This window comes from Canis lupus, chromosome 16, assembly GCF_011100685.1.
Source record: "Canis lupus familiaris isolate Mischka breed German Shepherd chromosome 16, alternate assembly UU_Cfam_GSD_1.0, whole genome shotgun sequence".
Lineage (NCBI taxonomy): Eukaryota > Metazoa > Chordata > Mammalia > Carnivora > Canidae > Canis > Canis lupus.
Window position 1 is genome coordinate 33,970,849 of NC_049237.1, and position 18,501 is coordinate 33,989,349.

General features: G+C 37.9%; 1 protein-coding gene across 5 annotated transcripts in view; it reads right to left on the bottom strand.

Moving 5' to 3' along the window:
* Nucleotides 1–11,080: 11,080 nt before the first annotated feature.
* The window catches only part of WRN (WRN RecQ like helicase), a 140,344-nt gene continuing 132,923 nt past the window's right edge, over nt 11,081–18,501 (bottom strand). For all 5 annotated transcript variants that reach the window (XM_038560158.1, XM_038560157.1, XM_038560159.1 and 2 more), the window contains 2 exons: nt 16,611–16,739; nt 11,081–13,902 (listed from right to left, as the gene is read on the bottom strand). In XM_038560158.1, coding sequence (XP_038416086.1) covers nt 13,783–13,902; nt 16,611–16,739 — 249 coding nt within the window. In that variant the 3' untranslated portion in view covers nt 11,081–13,782. The remainder of the gene's footprint in view (nt 13,903–16,610; nt 16,740–18,501) is intronic.

Below are 18,501 nucleotides of genomic sequence, written 5' to 3' on the forward strand. Positions count from 1 at the left end.
GCTATTCAACTACCTTGGGCTATGGCTGTCTTGATGCTTTTTAGTTAATTAGAAATTAAGTTAGCAAAATAAAACCATAGAAAACAGGTAGTTCTCTTTCCCCTTTTCCTGGGACTGAAAGATTAAAACAGAGACTCACAGCATCTCTGAATCTCTGATTCTAACACTGGAAATTACAGGCACATTTACCTGTGAGATTAAGATAAAAAGGGAAATCACCAACCAGACTCACAGTTTGAAAGAAGTAGATGTGAGTGGCACCTGGGTGGCTCAGTGGTTGAGCATCTGCCTTTGGATCAGGTCATGATCTTGGGGTCCTGGGCTACAGTCCTATATCAGACTTGCTATGGGGAGCCTGCTTCTTCCTCTGCCTATGTTTCTGCCTTTCTCTGTGTCTCTCATGGATAAATAAATAAAATCTTAAAAAAAGAAAGTATGAAATTGAATTGAAATAAAATATAAAATAAAAAATAAATAAAAGTAGATGTGGGGCACCTGGGTGGCTCAGTCAGTTGAGCATCTGGCTCTTGGTTTGGGCCCAGGTCATGGGATCAAACCCCACACCAGACCCCACACTCAGCAAAGAGTCTGCTTGGGGGGTTCTTAGGCTTGTCCTTTGTTGTACCTCCAAACATCAAATCTGCATTCCAGTGAGGAAATTTCCTGAGGAGGAAGGGAAAGAGGCAAAAGGGATTCCCTTGGCAAAGTCTGCCTTTTCATTCCAGAAGCAATTCTGCCTCCAGGAAACAGAGTCCTGGGATGGAGCCCCACAATGGGCTCCCTTTTCAGTGGGGAGCCTGCTTCCCCCTCTCTCCCTCTGCCCCTCCTCCTACTTGAGCTCTCTCTCTGTCTCTCTCTCTCTCAAATAAATAAATAAAATCTTTTTTTTAAAGTTTCCATTCATGATAACACTAGCAAGAACAAAAATTACCTAGATATAGACTTGAGATACATGATATATATAAGACCTAGAGGGATCCCTGGGTGGCGCAGCGGTTTGGCGCCTGCCTTTGGCCCAGGGCGTGATCCTGGAGACCCGGGTTCGAATCCCATATCAGGCTCCCGGTGCATGGAGCCTGCTTCTCCCTCTGCCTGTGTCTCTGCCTCTCTCTCTCTCTGTGACTATCATAAGTAAATAAATAAAAAAAAAAATTAAAAAAAAAAAAAAAAGACCTAGAGAAAGAAAACTACAGAGTTTTGCTGAGAGGCATAAAAGAAATTTAAGAACAAGAAATAAGCTGTATTCCTTATATGGACATTTTTTTAAAGATTTTATTTATTTATTCATGAGACACACAGAGAGGGAGGCAGAGACACAGGCAGAGGGAGAAACAGGCTTCATGGAGGGAGCCTGACATGGGACTTGATCCTGGCTCTCCAGGATCAGGCCCTGGGCTGACGGCGGCACTAAACCGCTGAGCCACCTGGGCTGCCCCTTATATGGAAATTTTGATAATGTTGTAGTTCTCTCCCAAATTAATCTATGAAATTAATGCAATAACAATCAAAAACCCAAAATAAGTTTTTGGAAATTAAAATAATTCTGAATTCATTTAGATGAGCAAATTGAGAATATCCATGAAATTTCTGAAAATGGTAAGGAAGGATTCCATAGCAGATATTAATATATTAGAGTTGAAATATTGAAATAGCATAGCACTTGCATAGGAACTGATAGAACAATGGAGCATAATAGAAAGACCAAAAGAGATCCAATTTTATAAGAATTTAGTAGATAATACCATGAAAGCATTAGCTGTTCAATAACTGGTCAATAATTGGTCATAGGGCAACTGACTAATCACTGGCAAACTCTCCAATTTCACTCTCTCTACTCCAAAATAAATTCTAAATAGAAATAATTCTAAATGGAGCTTATTAAAGTTTTGTAATACATATGCCTTTATTTTGTTTGTGAAAAATATATCATGGGTACAATTAAAAGATAAATGACAAAAAGAAAGGTAAAGGACAAACTAGGAAAAATTTATAAATAAATACAACAGCGAAAAAATTAAGCACTTAACTGATAAAAATGATTTTATAATTTTATAGGTTTTTTGCTTTTTGTTCTTTTTAAGAGAGAGCATGTGAGTGGGGCAGGGAGGGCTAGAGGGAGAGGGAGAAATCCTTAGCAGGCTCCATGCTCAGCACAGAGTGCAAATGGAGCTCCATCTCACAACCCTGAAATCAGGAACTGAGCCAAAACCAAGGGATCAGATGCTTAACCGACTAAGCCACCCAGGTGCCCCTGTAAGTTTTGTTTTTAAGGCCAAATTTTTAATGGATAAAGAAGTATAAATTGACAATAAACTCATGAAATAATGCTTGATCCTCATTAATAATAAAAGAAATTTGGGGCATCTGGGTGGCTTAGTGGTTGAGCATCTGCCTTTGTCTCAGGTCGTGATCCTGGGGTCCTGGAATTGAATCCCACATCAGGCTCCCCACAGGGAGCCTGCTTCTCTCCCTCTATGTCTCTGCTTCTCTCTGTGTGTCACTCATGGATGAATAAATAAAAATCTTTAAAAAATTACAAATTAAAAAAGAAAAGAAATTCAAAATAGATACAGTGTGAAACAACTTTTGGCCTATCAGTTTGGCAAAAATCCAAAAGATTACTTGGTACTGGTGAAGGTTAGGGAATAGCACTTTCCTGAAAACAATTTGGTAATATGTATCAAAGTCTTAAAATGGGGAGATTTGACACTACAAGTCTATGTCCAGAAATTTATACTAAAAGAAATTTCATTTTTAAAGGTATTTAAAAGGATGTCCATTGAAGCATTGTTTATAATAGGGAGAATAGAAATATTCTATGAAAAATAGGGGATTAGTTACATGAAGCATGGTAAATCATACAATAGAACTCTGTTGGTCATTAAAAATGATGTGCACATGACAAAATGTCAAAACCTATTTCGAAGTGAATGAGAAAGCAAACCCCTGATTGAAACTATGGTTAAGGGATCCCTGGGTGGCGCAGCTGTTTGGCGCCTGCCTTTGGCCCAGGGCGCGATCCTGGAGACCCGGGATAGAATCCCACATCGGGCTCCCGGTGCATGGAGCCTGCTTCTCCCTCTGCCTGTGTCTCTGCCTCTCTCTCTCTCTCTCTCTCTCTGTGACTATCATAAATAAGTAAAAATTTAAAAAAAAAAAAAAAGAAACTATGGTTAACTCTGAGTGGGTGAATTATAAGAATATACTTTTCTAATCATATTTCTATTGTTTCTGATGCACATATGCTGTATTTGCAACTTCACTTCTAAGTTTCCAATAAGGGAAGTTAGTGCCAAGTTGCAAAAGGCCTTGCATTTCAGGCTAAGAGGTTCTTAGAGCCCCCAAAAATGCAGACAGGGCATCTTCAAACATGAAAGAGCTTACTCCTGGCTGATTCTCTTCCATTTCCCTTTCCATTGCTCAGGATGAGCTCAGCAGCTCCCAAATGAGGTCTAAAGGGGGAAGAAATTGGCTGAAGCTTGAATTGCCACCCTGGAGAATCTCTAGACCCCACAGGATGCATTTGTGGGAGGAAAACATAACAGTTTCTCAGGATGAAGGTGAACAATCCAGGAACTCGGGATGTTTTCATTATTTGAAAAGGACAGCCATGACAAAATACCACGCAGGCTGGACGGCTTCAACAACAGAAATTTATTTTCTCACCGTTCTGGAGGCTGGAAGTCCAAGATGAAGGTGTCGGTCAGCAGGGTTGGTTTCTTCTGAGGCCTCTCTCCCTGGCTTGCAGGCCATCTTCTCCCTGTGTCCCCACATGATCTTTCCTCTCTGGCTGTCTCTTTGCCCAAATACCTGCTTCTCATAAAGACACTAGTCATACTGGATCAGCCCCCTACCCCCTAACCTAATTACCTCTTGAAAGACCCAACCTCCAAGTACTGCCACAGTCTGAGGTGCTGGGGGGGGGGGGGTTAGGGCTCAAACATACAAATAAGGGGGGAGCATAATTCAGGATTATCCCAAGACTTTGGTTATCCCAGCTGGGCATGGATGGCCTGATAGTAGGTCTCCTCTAGGATGATAAGCACTACAGTATTTACTCCAGTCTTCTGCGATGCTCTCTACAGAAGTCTATTCTATCTTCAAGACACTTAGGATCTTGGTTTGGAGATGAAACATAATCATCACATTTGTTAAATGAGGAATAAGCGTTGTTCTCGTTCCATGAGGCTATGGGTTGAATTCTCTACATTGAGGGGTACGGTAGATGAGAATTAAGTTTAAGAAGCCCCTTTCTGGACTGTGGGGAGCCACAGAATTTTAAAAATACAGGTCAATGGAAGATTGCCAGTTGAGAACAGACAAGTAAATCCTATGTACTGTGCAGAGGATGTGATGAGCAGGTTTGATTCAAATTCCTGCTGCTCTGTAAATGAATGATCACACTCCAGCTTCTCTGTGTCTCATAAAAACTGGCCCAGGGGAAACACCTCTCTCTTTCCCTCCAAATCTTAACACATTAGCCACGCACCTGAAGCCAAAACCAAAACAAACGAAGGGATTTTCCCTGCGCACCGTAGAACCTGAAATCACCTAAACGACCGGTAGGTGGTGCTCTTGCAGCAGCAAGGTAAATATTCCTTCCGTCACTTCCAGTGGGAAAATGAACCATAGGAGCAAAAGAAAAAAAATCCAACTGATGATTCTTGATGGATGCTTAAAACTGTAAGAAATTCTTAAGTGAGTCGATGAAAGTACTAAACTTCTCCTATTAGGACCTAAGACAAAGAGGGCCTGGGGGGCTTCTCAAGTCCCCTATCTTCCCTCCTTCCAGCACACGCCTTTTTCTCCCTCCTTGTTCTTTACTGCCTTGCATGCTCAGCAATTCCCCAGCTTAAATATCCCTATCCTTAATCAGCTACAATGAGCCGTTGAGGAAATTACAAGTAATTTATATTCAGACTGGGTCTTAGCAGAAAATGAATTCATGAACCAGAATATCTCACCAACTTCCAAATATTTTATTATTCCAGTTATTTTCCTAAAGGCTTCTGGAATACCCATCCCTTTGTATCCTTTGTTTAATGGAAAATACAATTCCTTTGGTACATCAAGAAATCTATCCAGTGCCTTTAAATATCAAAATTATCTAACTCCTCTCTCTGACCAAACCACTAGTCAACCCCATAGCTTTCCTATAGTCAAAGGATGAGATAGCTAACATTTATTATTCCCACAGTGGGCTGAGAACTATGCTAAATTTCTGTACTTCATGTAATTCTCCAACTAAGCCTGTTTCCTCTTCAATAAAATGGTGTTAAAAAATGAGGCTTATAGAGGATTGATTTGCTCAAGGTCACAGTGAAAGTTGTCAAATCCATGCTAATTCGAGTTCACTTCTCAGCAAGGCCTTATCTGACCCATTTTGCAACACTCCCTACCACCTTCCCTGCCTTGTCCTCCTCCCACTTATCACCATGTAACATTTTACTTGTTTTGTCATCATTGTGCCTCCAGCACCTAGAACAGTGCCAGATACACAGTAGGTATTCCACATAATTTGTTGAATATTTCCTTCCATCTCTGTCAACTTGGATAAAAGAGAGCCTGAATCTACCCTTGAAAGAAGGATCCACTTTGGGGTGGGGACACCCCAAATTTCTGAGCAAGAACAATAAGGGGCACATGCTGGCCACACAGTGATCTCACAAGCAGTGCCCAAGTAATGTCTAGGGAGAGTCAGATTGCTGTCTATGGACACCCAACCACAGAGTCTGTCTTTTCCCTTAGAAATTTCTACAGCTACAACTAGATGAATACCAATTACATGTGCCAACCATTGTTAAATGATCTACATGTATTGAAGTTTAATCCCAGCAATGTCTCGTCATGTTACAAAATGTCTAAATGTGTCTTGGAGTGTCTAAGTAATTTGTCCAAAGTCACACAGCTAGTAAATGGCAGAGCTACAGACTTTATTGAACATACACTGACCTACTGAAGTCCAGAGGAAGTTAAAAAGGGAAACTGCACAGAGGATCAGCTCACGGACCCAGCTCACTCTTTTTGCCCTTGGCTCTTTTCTGCGCCACATTCTGGGGTCCTACATACTAGGAACATAGTTTAGAAAGGGGGGGGCAGGAATGGGCTCCTTCAGGTGAGCACTACCCCTGACACCAAGGATTCCTTACCTGCAGAGAAAAGGCAAGGGATGCTGCCCAGGAGTCCAGCAGGAGGCAGGTCATCAGATACCTGTCAAGCAAAAGGTACCCCCTCACTCAACCCCCTCACTCTCATGGAGTTCCCCCACCTGGGGAATGAAAATAATTTGGTCTACTTGTTCAGCTTCTCCTAGGTTCTTTGGGAGTTCAAAAGATCTGACACATCCCAAAACACATAGACCAATCTCCTGCCCTGAGGTCTAGAGATGCCTAGAATCCTCCACATTCCTATCTTTGCACTAGCTTTCCCTGCTTCCAGGTACCACTTTCACCAGTAAGAGCCAGCACTCCAGCCATGGCTTTAAGACCCTGCTATCCCGCCAATCCTAGCCAGAAAGAGAGGCCAATGGAAGTTACAACTGGGCCAGGGTGGAAGCAAACATAATTGGTTTGCCATCATCCTGGGATGCCCTCCTACTTTAGTTTTAATTTTAAAAGCAATATAGATTTGATTGAAAACAGATAAAAATGTAAACATCTGCCCTTGCACCTTTTCCTTTCCACTCCCCTGAAATAATAAATATTAATCATTAGAAGTGTCTTAGTCCACAACTTCTTTATGCTCCTACAACCATATAACAGATGGACATGTTGAAGTATAAGCATAAACTTCCACTTTTTCTAACTGCTACCAAGTGTCAAATCTCCTTCCCTAGGGGTAGTGGTTCCCTTTATATTTCAGCCTAATTCCAGGGTTTTCCATCACTTGGGGATGTTGGAATGGTCTCAATTCAGTTTTCCATCTTCAATTGCACATAGGATTCAAAGTTCTCTTTTCTTCCACCCTGACCCCAGTTCATGCTAGACTGAGAGCCACAGCTATCTCCTCTAAATCACCTCCCTCTTCCCTGTATCTACTCTTTGGAGTTAGGGTAGGGAAGAGGAAGAGGGAAAACACAATCCCATAACTAACTAGCAGAATTGCTTATTCCCTTTTGGTTATGGCTGCTTCTCTGACTAGTTGACTGGCAGTTGCTTAGTTTGTTGGCAGGTATCCAAGCTCTCTTCAGGGGTACATTAGTTGGTCCTTCTGAGGGTCCAAAAGTGGGGGTACCTTTCTTTAATCTCCTGCCAGGTGTGGCTTTGCTGCTAGGATGCCTGCATCATAAGTGGCCCTCTTCTAAGGGTACCCTAAGAATGGCCTTGAAACCTAGCTTCTTCCAGGAAATCCCCTTAACCCACAGGAAACGAGCATGTTCTTTCTATGCCACATGGTGATGGGCAAGCTGGCCCCCTGGAATCTGTAGGCATAACCCCACTGTATCAAGCCCCAGGAGCATCAAGTACTCTGGTGGACCAGGTCAGATGCTTTCAGATAGAAAGTCCTTAATCTAGTGCACTGTTCCAACACCTTCAATCTTTGGTTGAATCTTCTAGAAATCTTCTAGAAATCTTCTAGAAATAAGGATGGGAAGCCCAAGTGAAAAGCCTCCTTTCTTAAGGTAAAGACAAGATGAAAGGTTTGTTGCCCTCCATAACCTGTGTTCCCTTGCAAAATAAGTTCTCCCTCTCACCTAATACTTGTCTTTCACAGAGAGGAAGATGGAAAGTACTAGTAGCAGTTTTGCTTAAAAAAACAAAGACAAAAAAAACAAAAAAAAAAGTGCCATCATACAAATAGCCAGAAGCAACTCTGAATTAAGCATTTTTTAATCAACTTTAAGTTTAGTCAAAATTTTAAAAAATAAGGGAAGTCCCCCTTAGCCCCTAGCTCCACCAGGTTACAAATTCATATACTGTGATCTTTTTTCACCACCCTTATATTCTGTTTACACAACAGTAAGGAAATGAATGTAAGAAAATATAGGATTCTAACTCTTCATGTTGTACTGAAGGTTAACCGCCCACAGTGTGGCACATAGCAAATAAATGTTTAATAAACGATTAGCTTTACGATTCCTTCAAATGATCTTTTTTTCTTTCACATTGGCCACTTTTTTCTTATATCTTATAGAGTATGTGATGTATTTTCTTCAAAATGTTTTGTTTCCGGGGATCCCTGGGTTGTGCAGCGGTTTGGCGCCTGCCTTTGGCCCAGGGCGCGATCTTGGAGACCCGGGATCGAATCCCACGTTGGGCTCCCGGTGCATGGAGCCTGCTTCTCCCTCTGCCTGTGCCTCTGCCTCTCTCTCTCTCTCTCTGTGACTATCATAAAAAAAAAAAAAAAAAATTGTTTTGTTTCCTATAAGAAAATACTTTTGTGAGATGCTTTTTTGTTAATTCTTCAGAGTAAATCTTCCCTTCTATTAAGCATGGGATCCATGTTGTGTATGTTGTGTTTTCTTCTATTTGTTCCTTCTTTATGAGGCCAGCTTATTGTCTTGCAGTCTTTGAATGCAAACGTTTACTGAATGAAGAAGTATTAAATTAAATGAGCACACACTTCTCAATAATCCTATTAAATTGAGTGAGAAAATGAAGCTGGATGTAAGGCTGAAATTTCATGAATTTTCTGAAAAATAATGAAAGCTCCAGGTTTAATGGATACTAATATTAATATTAACCTTATTAGTAGTAAGCACAATGTTAGATCTTTTTTCTTTCTCTCACAAGTGAAATTTGTTGGTGATAGATTCTTATGCAATAACACGTTTTTTAATACTTATTAAATATTCCAATGTTTCAAACTTGGTAGGATTTCAGCTTTAAAAGAAAGAGCATATACTAATTTTTCAATGATACATTTTTAAATGATGCCACAAGAATAATCTGTTACTCTAAAAACTAAATTATCCCAAGTATTTCAAATGCTTGTCAAATACAGACCTATTATTCCTCAACCCTAAAATATTACTACCAAAGGTTTAATTTACTTCATATTCTGCTCATTTCTAATTTCTTCTAAGGCTTAAAACACATTTACCTAGTAAGGAAATCTGTACATTATCCCAAATGATTTTTTTATTGTCTTCCCAAGAAAAAATATGTAGCACCTTTCCAGGTAGCTGAAATCCTGAAGTTTGCAGCTCCCCTCACGACTGTAGTGAATGTACTTCGGTGCTTTGGTTGGTTTTGCATTTCCTTGCTTCCCATAAGACAGATAAATGTCTAGTTGGCTCTAACATGACTGTATAGTCATGCCATTGGATCTTTCATGTTCTTAGTTACTTCTATTGCAACATCTCTGAACAGAAGAATCCTTTATTCTGTTGTTATTCTAACCATCTGATAGGATCACAAGGTTGTGTTTTGTTTTGTTTTAATTCCAAATAACTGTCAGTGCGTTGTCTGACTCCATGGTCAGAGTTCCAAAAGACAACACAAGAGATCATAGTTAATACTTTGTGGAGGAGATAGCATAAGACAAATACCCTAAAAGAAACCCCTTGTCTTTAAGAATGAACCTGAGGCAAATTTGAAGCCTGACACGGCTGAAGAATGATGATACACTGAGGAAATTAAAGTCCAGTTCATCAGTTCTCAGTCAGTACTCTGTGCTATACTGAGGCATTTGATACCAGACACTTGCACCTGGTGATCCGGCAGGTGAACCGAGTAGCGCCTCCTCAACTTGCTCTGGGGTTGAGCGGTAGGGAGATGCCCTGGTTAGGTAGAGGAGGGGAGTGGTAGGGGAGTGGTAAGGAGCAGAGCAGGGTGGGGAGTGGTAGGGCACATGCCCTGGTGGTAGGGGAGTGGTAGGGAGCGTGCTCCGGTGGTAGGGGAGTGGTAAGGAGCAGGGCGGGGTGGGGAGAGCAGGAGAATATAGAAACTCCAGACAAAAGGCATGTGAAATAGGGAGCCTGTAGATTTAGGAGGCCTGTCCCTCCATTAAGGAGCATACTGCTTCCTCATTTACTTTGTGGAACTATCTCTAGAAGCTTCCATATCCTTCACCAAAAAAACTTTGTATCTGCTGTATATATTGGGGCAGGGTCTGTCAATTACATGACTGTACTTTGGTGACAAGTACACAAAACTGGAAACTAAAAATGAACACAAAGCTCCTTATTTAAACAGGTCTAACCTAAGTAAAGGGAACTTAAAGCCCCGTGTGTATGAAATATTCAAAGATAGGTCTTATTCAGAAAAGGCATGAATGAATAGCCTGACAATGTCACCAATAACCTGATTTTCATGCCATGTTTCTACTCTGCCTACCTCAGCGTCAGTTTCACTAAACAATGATTCCTCAAGATCCTAAAATTGCCCCAACACTCTCAAGGTCCATGCTTCCTCAATAGTATCAGCAGGGGAAACGAAAAAAATTTATTCCAGCATCTCCATGGTGCAGCAGTTTGGCGCCTGCCTTTGGCCCGGGGCGCGATCCTGGAGACCCGGGATCGCATCCCACGTCGGGCTCCCTGCATGGAGCCTGCTTCTCCCTCTGCCTGTGTCTCTGCCTCTCTGTCTCTCTCTGTGTGACTATCATGAATAAATAAATAAAATCTTTAAAAAAAAAAAAAAGTCCCGAGATTCACTCTCATTAGAATACCTTAGCCAGATACAGTGTTGCCAAAGACCAGCTTAGATGAGGTCATAGGTGCCAATCCCATATTCAAGTTGTAATTTTTCTCCTTGGAAGCAAACTCAAACATAAATTAAGAGTCATGTATGCTGAAAGGCCTAAAGTCCATACAGATGATAATTAAGACAAAAAAAAAAGTAATTCTCTACCTCTGGCTAGGTATTTGGCATGAAACTATACCATATTTCATTTCAAGAATGTTCAAAGCAGTGCTTTAAAAAGAGCAGAAAAACTGGATGTGATTTAACATGCAACAACAGGAAATCAGCTAAATAATTCATAGTATGTCTATATAATAAAACACTGTGTCAGCAGTTCTCAGTCTCCTATGTCTCAAAACTCCTTTGTATTCTTAAAGATTATTGAGGACCAAAAAGAGCTTTTGTTGATGTGGATTGCATCTATCAATATTTACCATTTTAGAAATTAAACCTGATAAATGTTTAAGAAATGTTTATTAATTTTGATTTAAAAAGCAGTAGTAAATCCATTACATGATAATATAAACACATTTTATAAAATATCCCCCACAAAACAGTGAGAAGAATGGCAATGTCTGGCTTAACAGAAGTGGCTGGATTCTCAGATCTGCTTCTACATTCAATCTACTTATACATTCAATATGCATTCCTTTGGTTGATGTATATGAAGAAAATGTGGCCATAAACAGGTATGTAGCTGGAAAAGGGAGGAGTATTTTAATAGCTTTTCTAGAAAATTGTAGACACTTTTCTTTGGAACTATACCAAAGGTGGACACCTGTAATTTTTTAAAGACTGGTTGCAGTGTGTAATCTGAAACCACATATGAATGAATATTTTCATATTCTGCTACATTAAAATCCACTGGACCACTGTGTGGTTTGAATGAATTTTTTACCCATGCATGATTTTATAAGATCATGTATTAGTCATCCAAAAATAGTTCATTGAGTTGTACAGATCTTCTAAATGTTGACAAAAATTACCATAAAATGTCAAAAAAATTTTTTTGTTAATTGTAGGAATAACATCTCATTAGGAAAGTCTTTATGTTATGGGAAGCTGTTAAACTGATACCAGACACAAGATTTCCAAAACTATAAATTCTGCCAGAAATCTCAAATTTTATCATTGGAAACAAATACTCATCAGTTTTCCTTGAAGTGATAGGATGGCTTCATTCAATTTTGAGAAAATGTCCACCAAATGCTCAAGTCTGAATAACTAGTCATAGTTTTCTATCAGTCATTCTTTTCAGTAAAAAATTCCATAGAAAAAGAACTAACTCAATTCACAATTCAAACAAACAAGTGCTTTTTCTGAAGACAACCATCCTATTTTGGTACAAAGAAGTGATTTTACACATATTTGCCATTCCAACACATAGAAGATTGAAAAGTGTTTGAGGACTGAGAATTAATAAAAGCAATAATTTGATGTCATTGCCTTGATTTGTACTTAAGTACCACCAGTGGTTTTGCTCACAACTGCTGTGCACCCTTGGTGCAAATGACATAGGACAGAAGGCAAATAACATCTTGGTATCATGAAAATAGTTTTGCCTTTACAGAGTCTCCTGAAAGAGTCTCAAAAACTCCTTAAAGTCTGCAGATCACAGTTTTAAGAATCACTGTACCATAAAAAGCCAAAGAAAAAGATTCTAGAGAAAACAATGATACAGAAAAAAAAGTTCCTAATATATTCAAGTGAAATATAAATTTGACTCTCTAATCCTACTTCTAGAAATAATCTAAAATAGAAAAAAATGACCAATAGGAAAGTAATTGTATATAGTATTCACCATATAGAATGGTAGGTAGCTACAAAAAACAGTAAGATAGCCTGATATATACTGACATGAAAAGTTCTTCATGACCTATTAAGTGAAAAGAGTTTGTTGCAGATCTAATTCACTTAAAAAAATAAGAATGTGTATATAGATATATATGCAAAGGCATGTAAATGCATTAAGGAATGACTAGAGAACTATAAGTCACATATTTAATAGGAGCTGCCTTCTGGAAAATGGTTTGGTAATGACATGTAGGAAAATGGGACTACAGGGAACTTTTGTGTTTTAAATGTTTTACAAAGAAAATACATTAATGTATTATTCATGTATCAAACTTAGAAAAGCAGTGATTATAGAGGTTTAGCAGGACACACAAAGAAAGGGGTTAACTGATTGATTATCTACCAGTGATTTTTTTTTTCATCTCCCCAGATTTTCTAATTCTTCTATAATATTTCTTCTTTATTAACAATTATTTTTAGTTACAAAAGGCCATTTGGTGAACTTGTTAAAGTTATATTAACTATGGTTTGCCAAACTCAGTATAAGAGTACAGGTTGGATAGTGAAGTCGAATGTGCTACATCAAAAAGTATTAGAATCAAATTCCAACATCCTCAAAAACTAAAAGTGCTCAAGGTAACTAAGTAAATAAATGTTTAAGAAATACATATATATATATATATATATATATATCTATATCTTTGTAATATTCAGTATGAAGGAATTTATTATTTGAAAAATAATAGAAATAGCATATAAAATACAAAGTGCATAGTTGCCTAGTGCAGTTGGTCTCCTTTATTATATTATTTTTCCCTCTTTGCATGGAACCCAAACGGTTTCATTTCCAATGGTCTGGTCCACTATTACCATTTATCAATGTGTGTAAGAGCTTCTTGTAAAGATAGTAAGGACAATTTGTAGAATAACTATGCTTCCTTCATTTATAAGAAAGAATTCTGATAATATATGAAGATTTTCTATCACACACATAATCATCATACAACTACCAATCTGCTGTTTATATCAAATCAGCACCCCTTAAGTTTTCCAAACTTACTGTTGAAATAAATAAAGAGATTAGAAAACAGAGCAGAAACACAGTTTCTTAAAGCCATCTTAAACGAGACTAATTTATTATTCTATTCTATAATGTACTCACTCAGGCTCTCAGAGACTCAACTTTAGTAACTGTACAAAGCTGTTATAAGATGCCAGCTGTTCAACAAATAGGTGAGTTTTACTTTTGAGATTAGAATAATTTGTAAACTGAAGCACTGGTCGTCACTATTTTCAGAAATGAAACACAGCTCCCATCTTATAGTACAGTAAGACGTACACAATTCCTCTGGCAACTGCCAGTTTAACTAAAAAGACCTTTCTTTTGTGCTTTGGCTGCTGATTTCCTGCTGGTGTCAGCTAAAGTCTCAGTGTCTTTGGCAAACCACTTAGGTAATTTTCTCTTGGAGGTTATAGATGAAGTCTATAGGAAAGAAACAGAAAAAGAAATATTTGCAATGTTGAAAATGTACATCAACTGTAAAAGTAACATAGGTTACTGAATATACACCTACCATCCTTCCCTTGCTGAATAAAGTTAAATTTTAAGAGCCACAGAATTTACTTCTGGATCAAAAGGTAAATAAATAGAAAAAAAACTGCTATATCATTTCTTTAGGCAATCCCCTGCCATCTTGTAATCTGTTCTTAGGCACTTGGGTGTACACACTCATTTGAGAAGGAAAGAACTAGATATTATTTCAGATTTATGTCTCATGTGTATTTGATTTGTGCCAATACGGGTAATTTAATGTTCTGAGGAAGGCATCTGCTTGGGCACACACACACGCACATACACAGACACAGAGACACACACAGAATCATTATTAGGCATTTGAGAAAGCATGTAACTTCTGTGTCTCCAACAGCTAACAGACTAGCAAGGTAGCTCAAACACTACCAGTACCTTGCAGAGTTGCTGGGACATAACAGGTACTCAAAAAGCATTCACTGAATAAATGAAAAAAATTTTGGTTTTTGTCTCAAAGGCTGTTTTCAGAATCTGCTAAAAACTGGAGATCCATTTCAAAATGTATAATACTCTGCACAATTTTAGGGGATATATGCACCAAATACAGCCTCAGGATCCTAAGTTAAAAGTCCGAAAAAAAAAAAAAAAGACAATAACAAAAAAAACCTTAAGAACCCAAAGGCAGTGGTTGTGTATTATATGATTTGCACTTGAAAAAGATAAACAGAATTTTGAGTTAATTTCCATAAGCCTAAAATGGTATTAATTAGTGTTACCTCAGTTTGATCATAAGAGCTTCAAACTAACATGACAGACAAATCACTCTAACCAAGTACACCTTAGAATCCAGCAGTTAATTTAGTTACTGGAACTATCTGAAGGACTTTATGATAAGGTGACCTCATCTAAGTTATATTGTGTCTGTTAGCTAAGGTAAAAAGCATAATTTATTCAATCTCAAGAATGAAAACTCTATATATTGTTCATCAATTATTTGCTATGTTTTATTATGTTTTCTACATTTAAAAATAGTTTCAAAATATTTAAGAGTGGGGAAAAAAATTAAAGATCTTAAGCAGAAAATTGTACAACCTTATATTTAGAAAAGGTGAAAAAAGGGTGCCTGGGTGGCTCAGTGGTTAAGTGTCTGCCTTTGGCTCAGAGCATGATCCCAGGGTCTTGGGATGGAGTCCCAAAACAGGCTCCCAGTAGGGAGCCTGCTTCTCCCACTGCCTATGTCTCTGCCTCTCTCTGTGAATAAATGAATAAAACCTTTAAAAAAAAAATTAGAAAAGGTTAAAAAGAAAAACAAAACTACTAGCTATTTCAGTTTAATTAAAGAAATCCAATGAAGAAAGAGCTACTCACACTTTAGCAAAAGCCAAAAAAAAAAAAAAAACAGGCTAAGGATAGCAAATTTCTTCACAGAGAAGTCCAAGAGAACAGATTAGATTTATATACACTGTATGACACAATATTGGACTCAAAAATAATACATACTAGGGATATATAATGGTACAGACAAAAGGCAATTGGGCAGAGATAAAATTGGTCCAGAAATATTTATCCTTCCCGTAATAGCTATTATCACAATCCATTGTAGCCTATAGTTGCTTGTGATTAGAGTCTGAATGCCTAGGTACATTTGAGGGAAATCAGTTAAAATGATAACAAAACCAAAAACCAAAACAGAGCATGATATCTGAACAGGAAACAGCAGAGGAAAAAACCCTGTCTTGTAGCTGAGTACCACAAGACTGCCAAACAAGACAGAACTAGGTTTGAGTTCTGAGTCATTTGCTAAAGGTATGGCTTTTTGAATATTATTTCAGCCTCAGTTTCTTCACACAGAAAATGAGAATAACAGTACATCACATCACTGGATTACCTGCAGGGTCAAATGAGGATATATGCAAAATATCAAAACACATTCTGATTTATTCTTGGCACTCATTAATTTGTAGCTATTATCATTTAAGTGTCTTATCTTCTTTTTTTTTTTAAGTGTCTTATCTTCTATAATATTTCTACGAAGCATGATCTTCAGTATTTACCATTCAATTATACTAATGATCTTGTTTCATTGACAAAGAGGGAAAATGCTTACTTACACTGAGTGTATCTTTTGAGTCTCAAGTATCTAGAGAGACTTTAATTATGAGAACTGAGTCACCTAACAGAAATACCACCTTCCAGTGACTACTTCCTCCATCAGCAGACCACGAAAATTCCCAGCAATCAGGGTGCCTAGGTGGATCAGTCAGTCAGTTATTCAGCTCAGGTCATGATCTCAGGGTCCTGGGATGGAGCTCCCCATCAGGCTCTCTGCTCAGCAGGGAGTCTTTCTCCCTCTCACTCTCCCTTTGTTCTTTCTCTCTCTCTCAAATAAATAAATCTTTAAAGATTTTCCAGGCAATCATGATAAAATTTTTATATCCTTTTGATACCCCAAATTCTATTAATAAATATTACCATTAAGTTGACAATACAAAACATTAACTCATTTGTTGAGAATATGTGCACATACACATGTAAGCAAAAAGAGAAATATGTATGTTATATTCACATTTAATTTCATCTAAACTAAGACAAATCTAAACATAGTTGTTACCAAGTTGGATGTACTTATCATGAAAACTACTTTATTATTTTAATTTTACCTGTGGGTGAGAATCTGTAAATAAATCTGTTTCTGAATCGCTGGTTGGTTGATTCCAAGACGTTAGTCTTAGGGAATTTTTGTGACTTTCATCTTTCAATGAAAAATCGTAAGGATGTTTTCCATCAACCTTTAACATTATTATAGAATACAAAATAGTTAGAGCACACACTATTTTCTTAGCAAACAACACAAATCAAAAACTATGCCTAAAAAAGCAAAGCTTAAGAAAATTCTAATTATTCTGAAGTACTGAATTTAACAATAATTATAATAATAGTCATAAGGCATTTTTTCCTGATCTCAAAAGCAGTTTTTGAATAATACTGCATATCTTAATTTATAATGAAACTTAGTGGGAGGGCAGGAAATATCACATGCATTCTTTCTTAAGCAGTTAAAAATGAGGAAAAAAGCGATTTGGGGGAGAGGGTTCTGGAAAGATAGTGAAAACAGCAGCATAGTTCTTAAATCTCTCTGAAGCCCACCATTAAAACAGAATTGACAGCAAAACCCAAAATTCATCATCTACATTTACAATGAAACTAAGTGTAAATGTATGCCAAAGAAATCCAAACTATAAGCATGTGAGGACAAACCACCAACAGGCATAAGACCTGTACAGTACTTACTCACGTACTGAGAAAACAGAGGCAAGCAGTGAGGTAAGAACAGAACCCTAAAGTAGCCCACAGGTTGACATCAGAAACCATGGTGGATTAATGTGAAAACAGCATCTGAAAATGGGAGGGCTCCTGCCCAATCCAATAGTAAGTGACTATAGGAGTCTACAGTGGTGTCTTCAGTGGCTAAACCGACTGGTTCCTGTGAATGCTCCTGACCAACTAATGCTGCCTTCTGGGAGAACTGCTGGGGCAAAACCAAATCAAGCAGTTCAAGTAAACCAGAGACAAAAGGAAGAATGGAAGAGGAGTGCATCTCATAAACCTAGTGCCCATATTTTGAAAAATTACACAAAATAACAGAAGAGAGAGCTCTGTAAATTTAGGAAAAATAACCTTGAACCATGCTTTCTTTTGAAAGCACAGGAAAACTAATTTCATATGAAAATGAACTACAGGAAAGTATTAAGGTCAAATGTGACATCAGAGGACTTGCTAAGATACGAGTAAAACTGTAATCTCCCAAAATAAGTTGAAAAGCATTTAGAAAATTATTCAAAACATGAAAGAACATCATAAATCAAATTCAGAAAAATTCAAAATGGAGGAGAAAAGTTCAGTTAAGAATTAGAAGCAAAAGAAAAACTGCATAGAAGTGAATACTAAACTATGTAACATAACAACATAATAGCTTCTGCCCAAGAAACAAAAGCTGAAAAAAGAAGATGAAGAAGAAATTTTTAAATTAAAGAGAAATGAAGAACTAGAAAGAATTCATGGAAAGTGACAAATATTGCAGTTAGGCAAATAAGATCCAACACAGAAATAATAGAAGTCCCTGAAGAAGAAATACAAAGCAATGGGACAAATACTAAAAAGTAAAATTTAGGAAGACTTTGCAGAAATTTAAAAAAAAAAGATGTACTTAAAGAATCCACTGTGTACCTGGATATTTTGAATCAGAACTACCAATATCAAGACAGAATCTTTCTTCAGTAAACACATGATTGAGCTTCTATCTTAATAGTAATCATAACAGATATAAAACTAACAATGCATCAACAAATAAAAAGAATTTGTTTTGGGATCCCTGGGTGGCGCAGCGGTTTAGCGCCTGCCTTTGGCCCAGGGCGTGATCCTGGAGACCCGGGATCGAATCCCACGTTGGGCTCCCAGTGCATGGAGCCTGCTTCTCCCTCTGCCTATGTCTCTGCCTCTCTCTCTCTCTCTCTCTGTGTGACTATCATAAATAAATAAAAATTAAAAAAA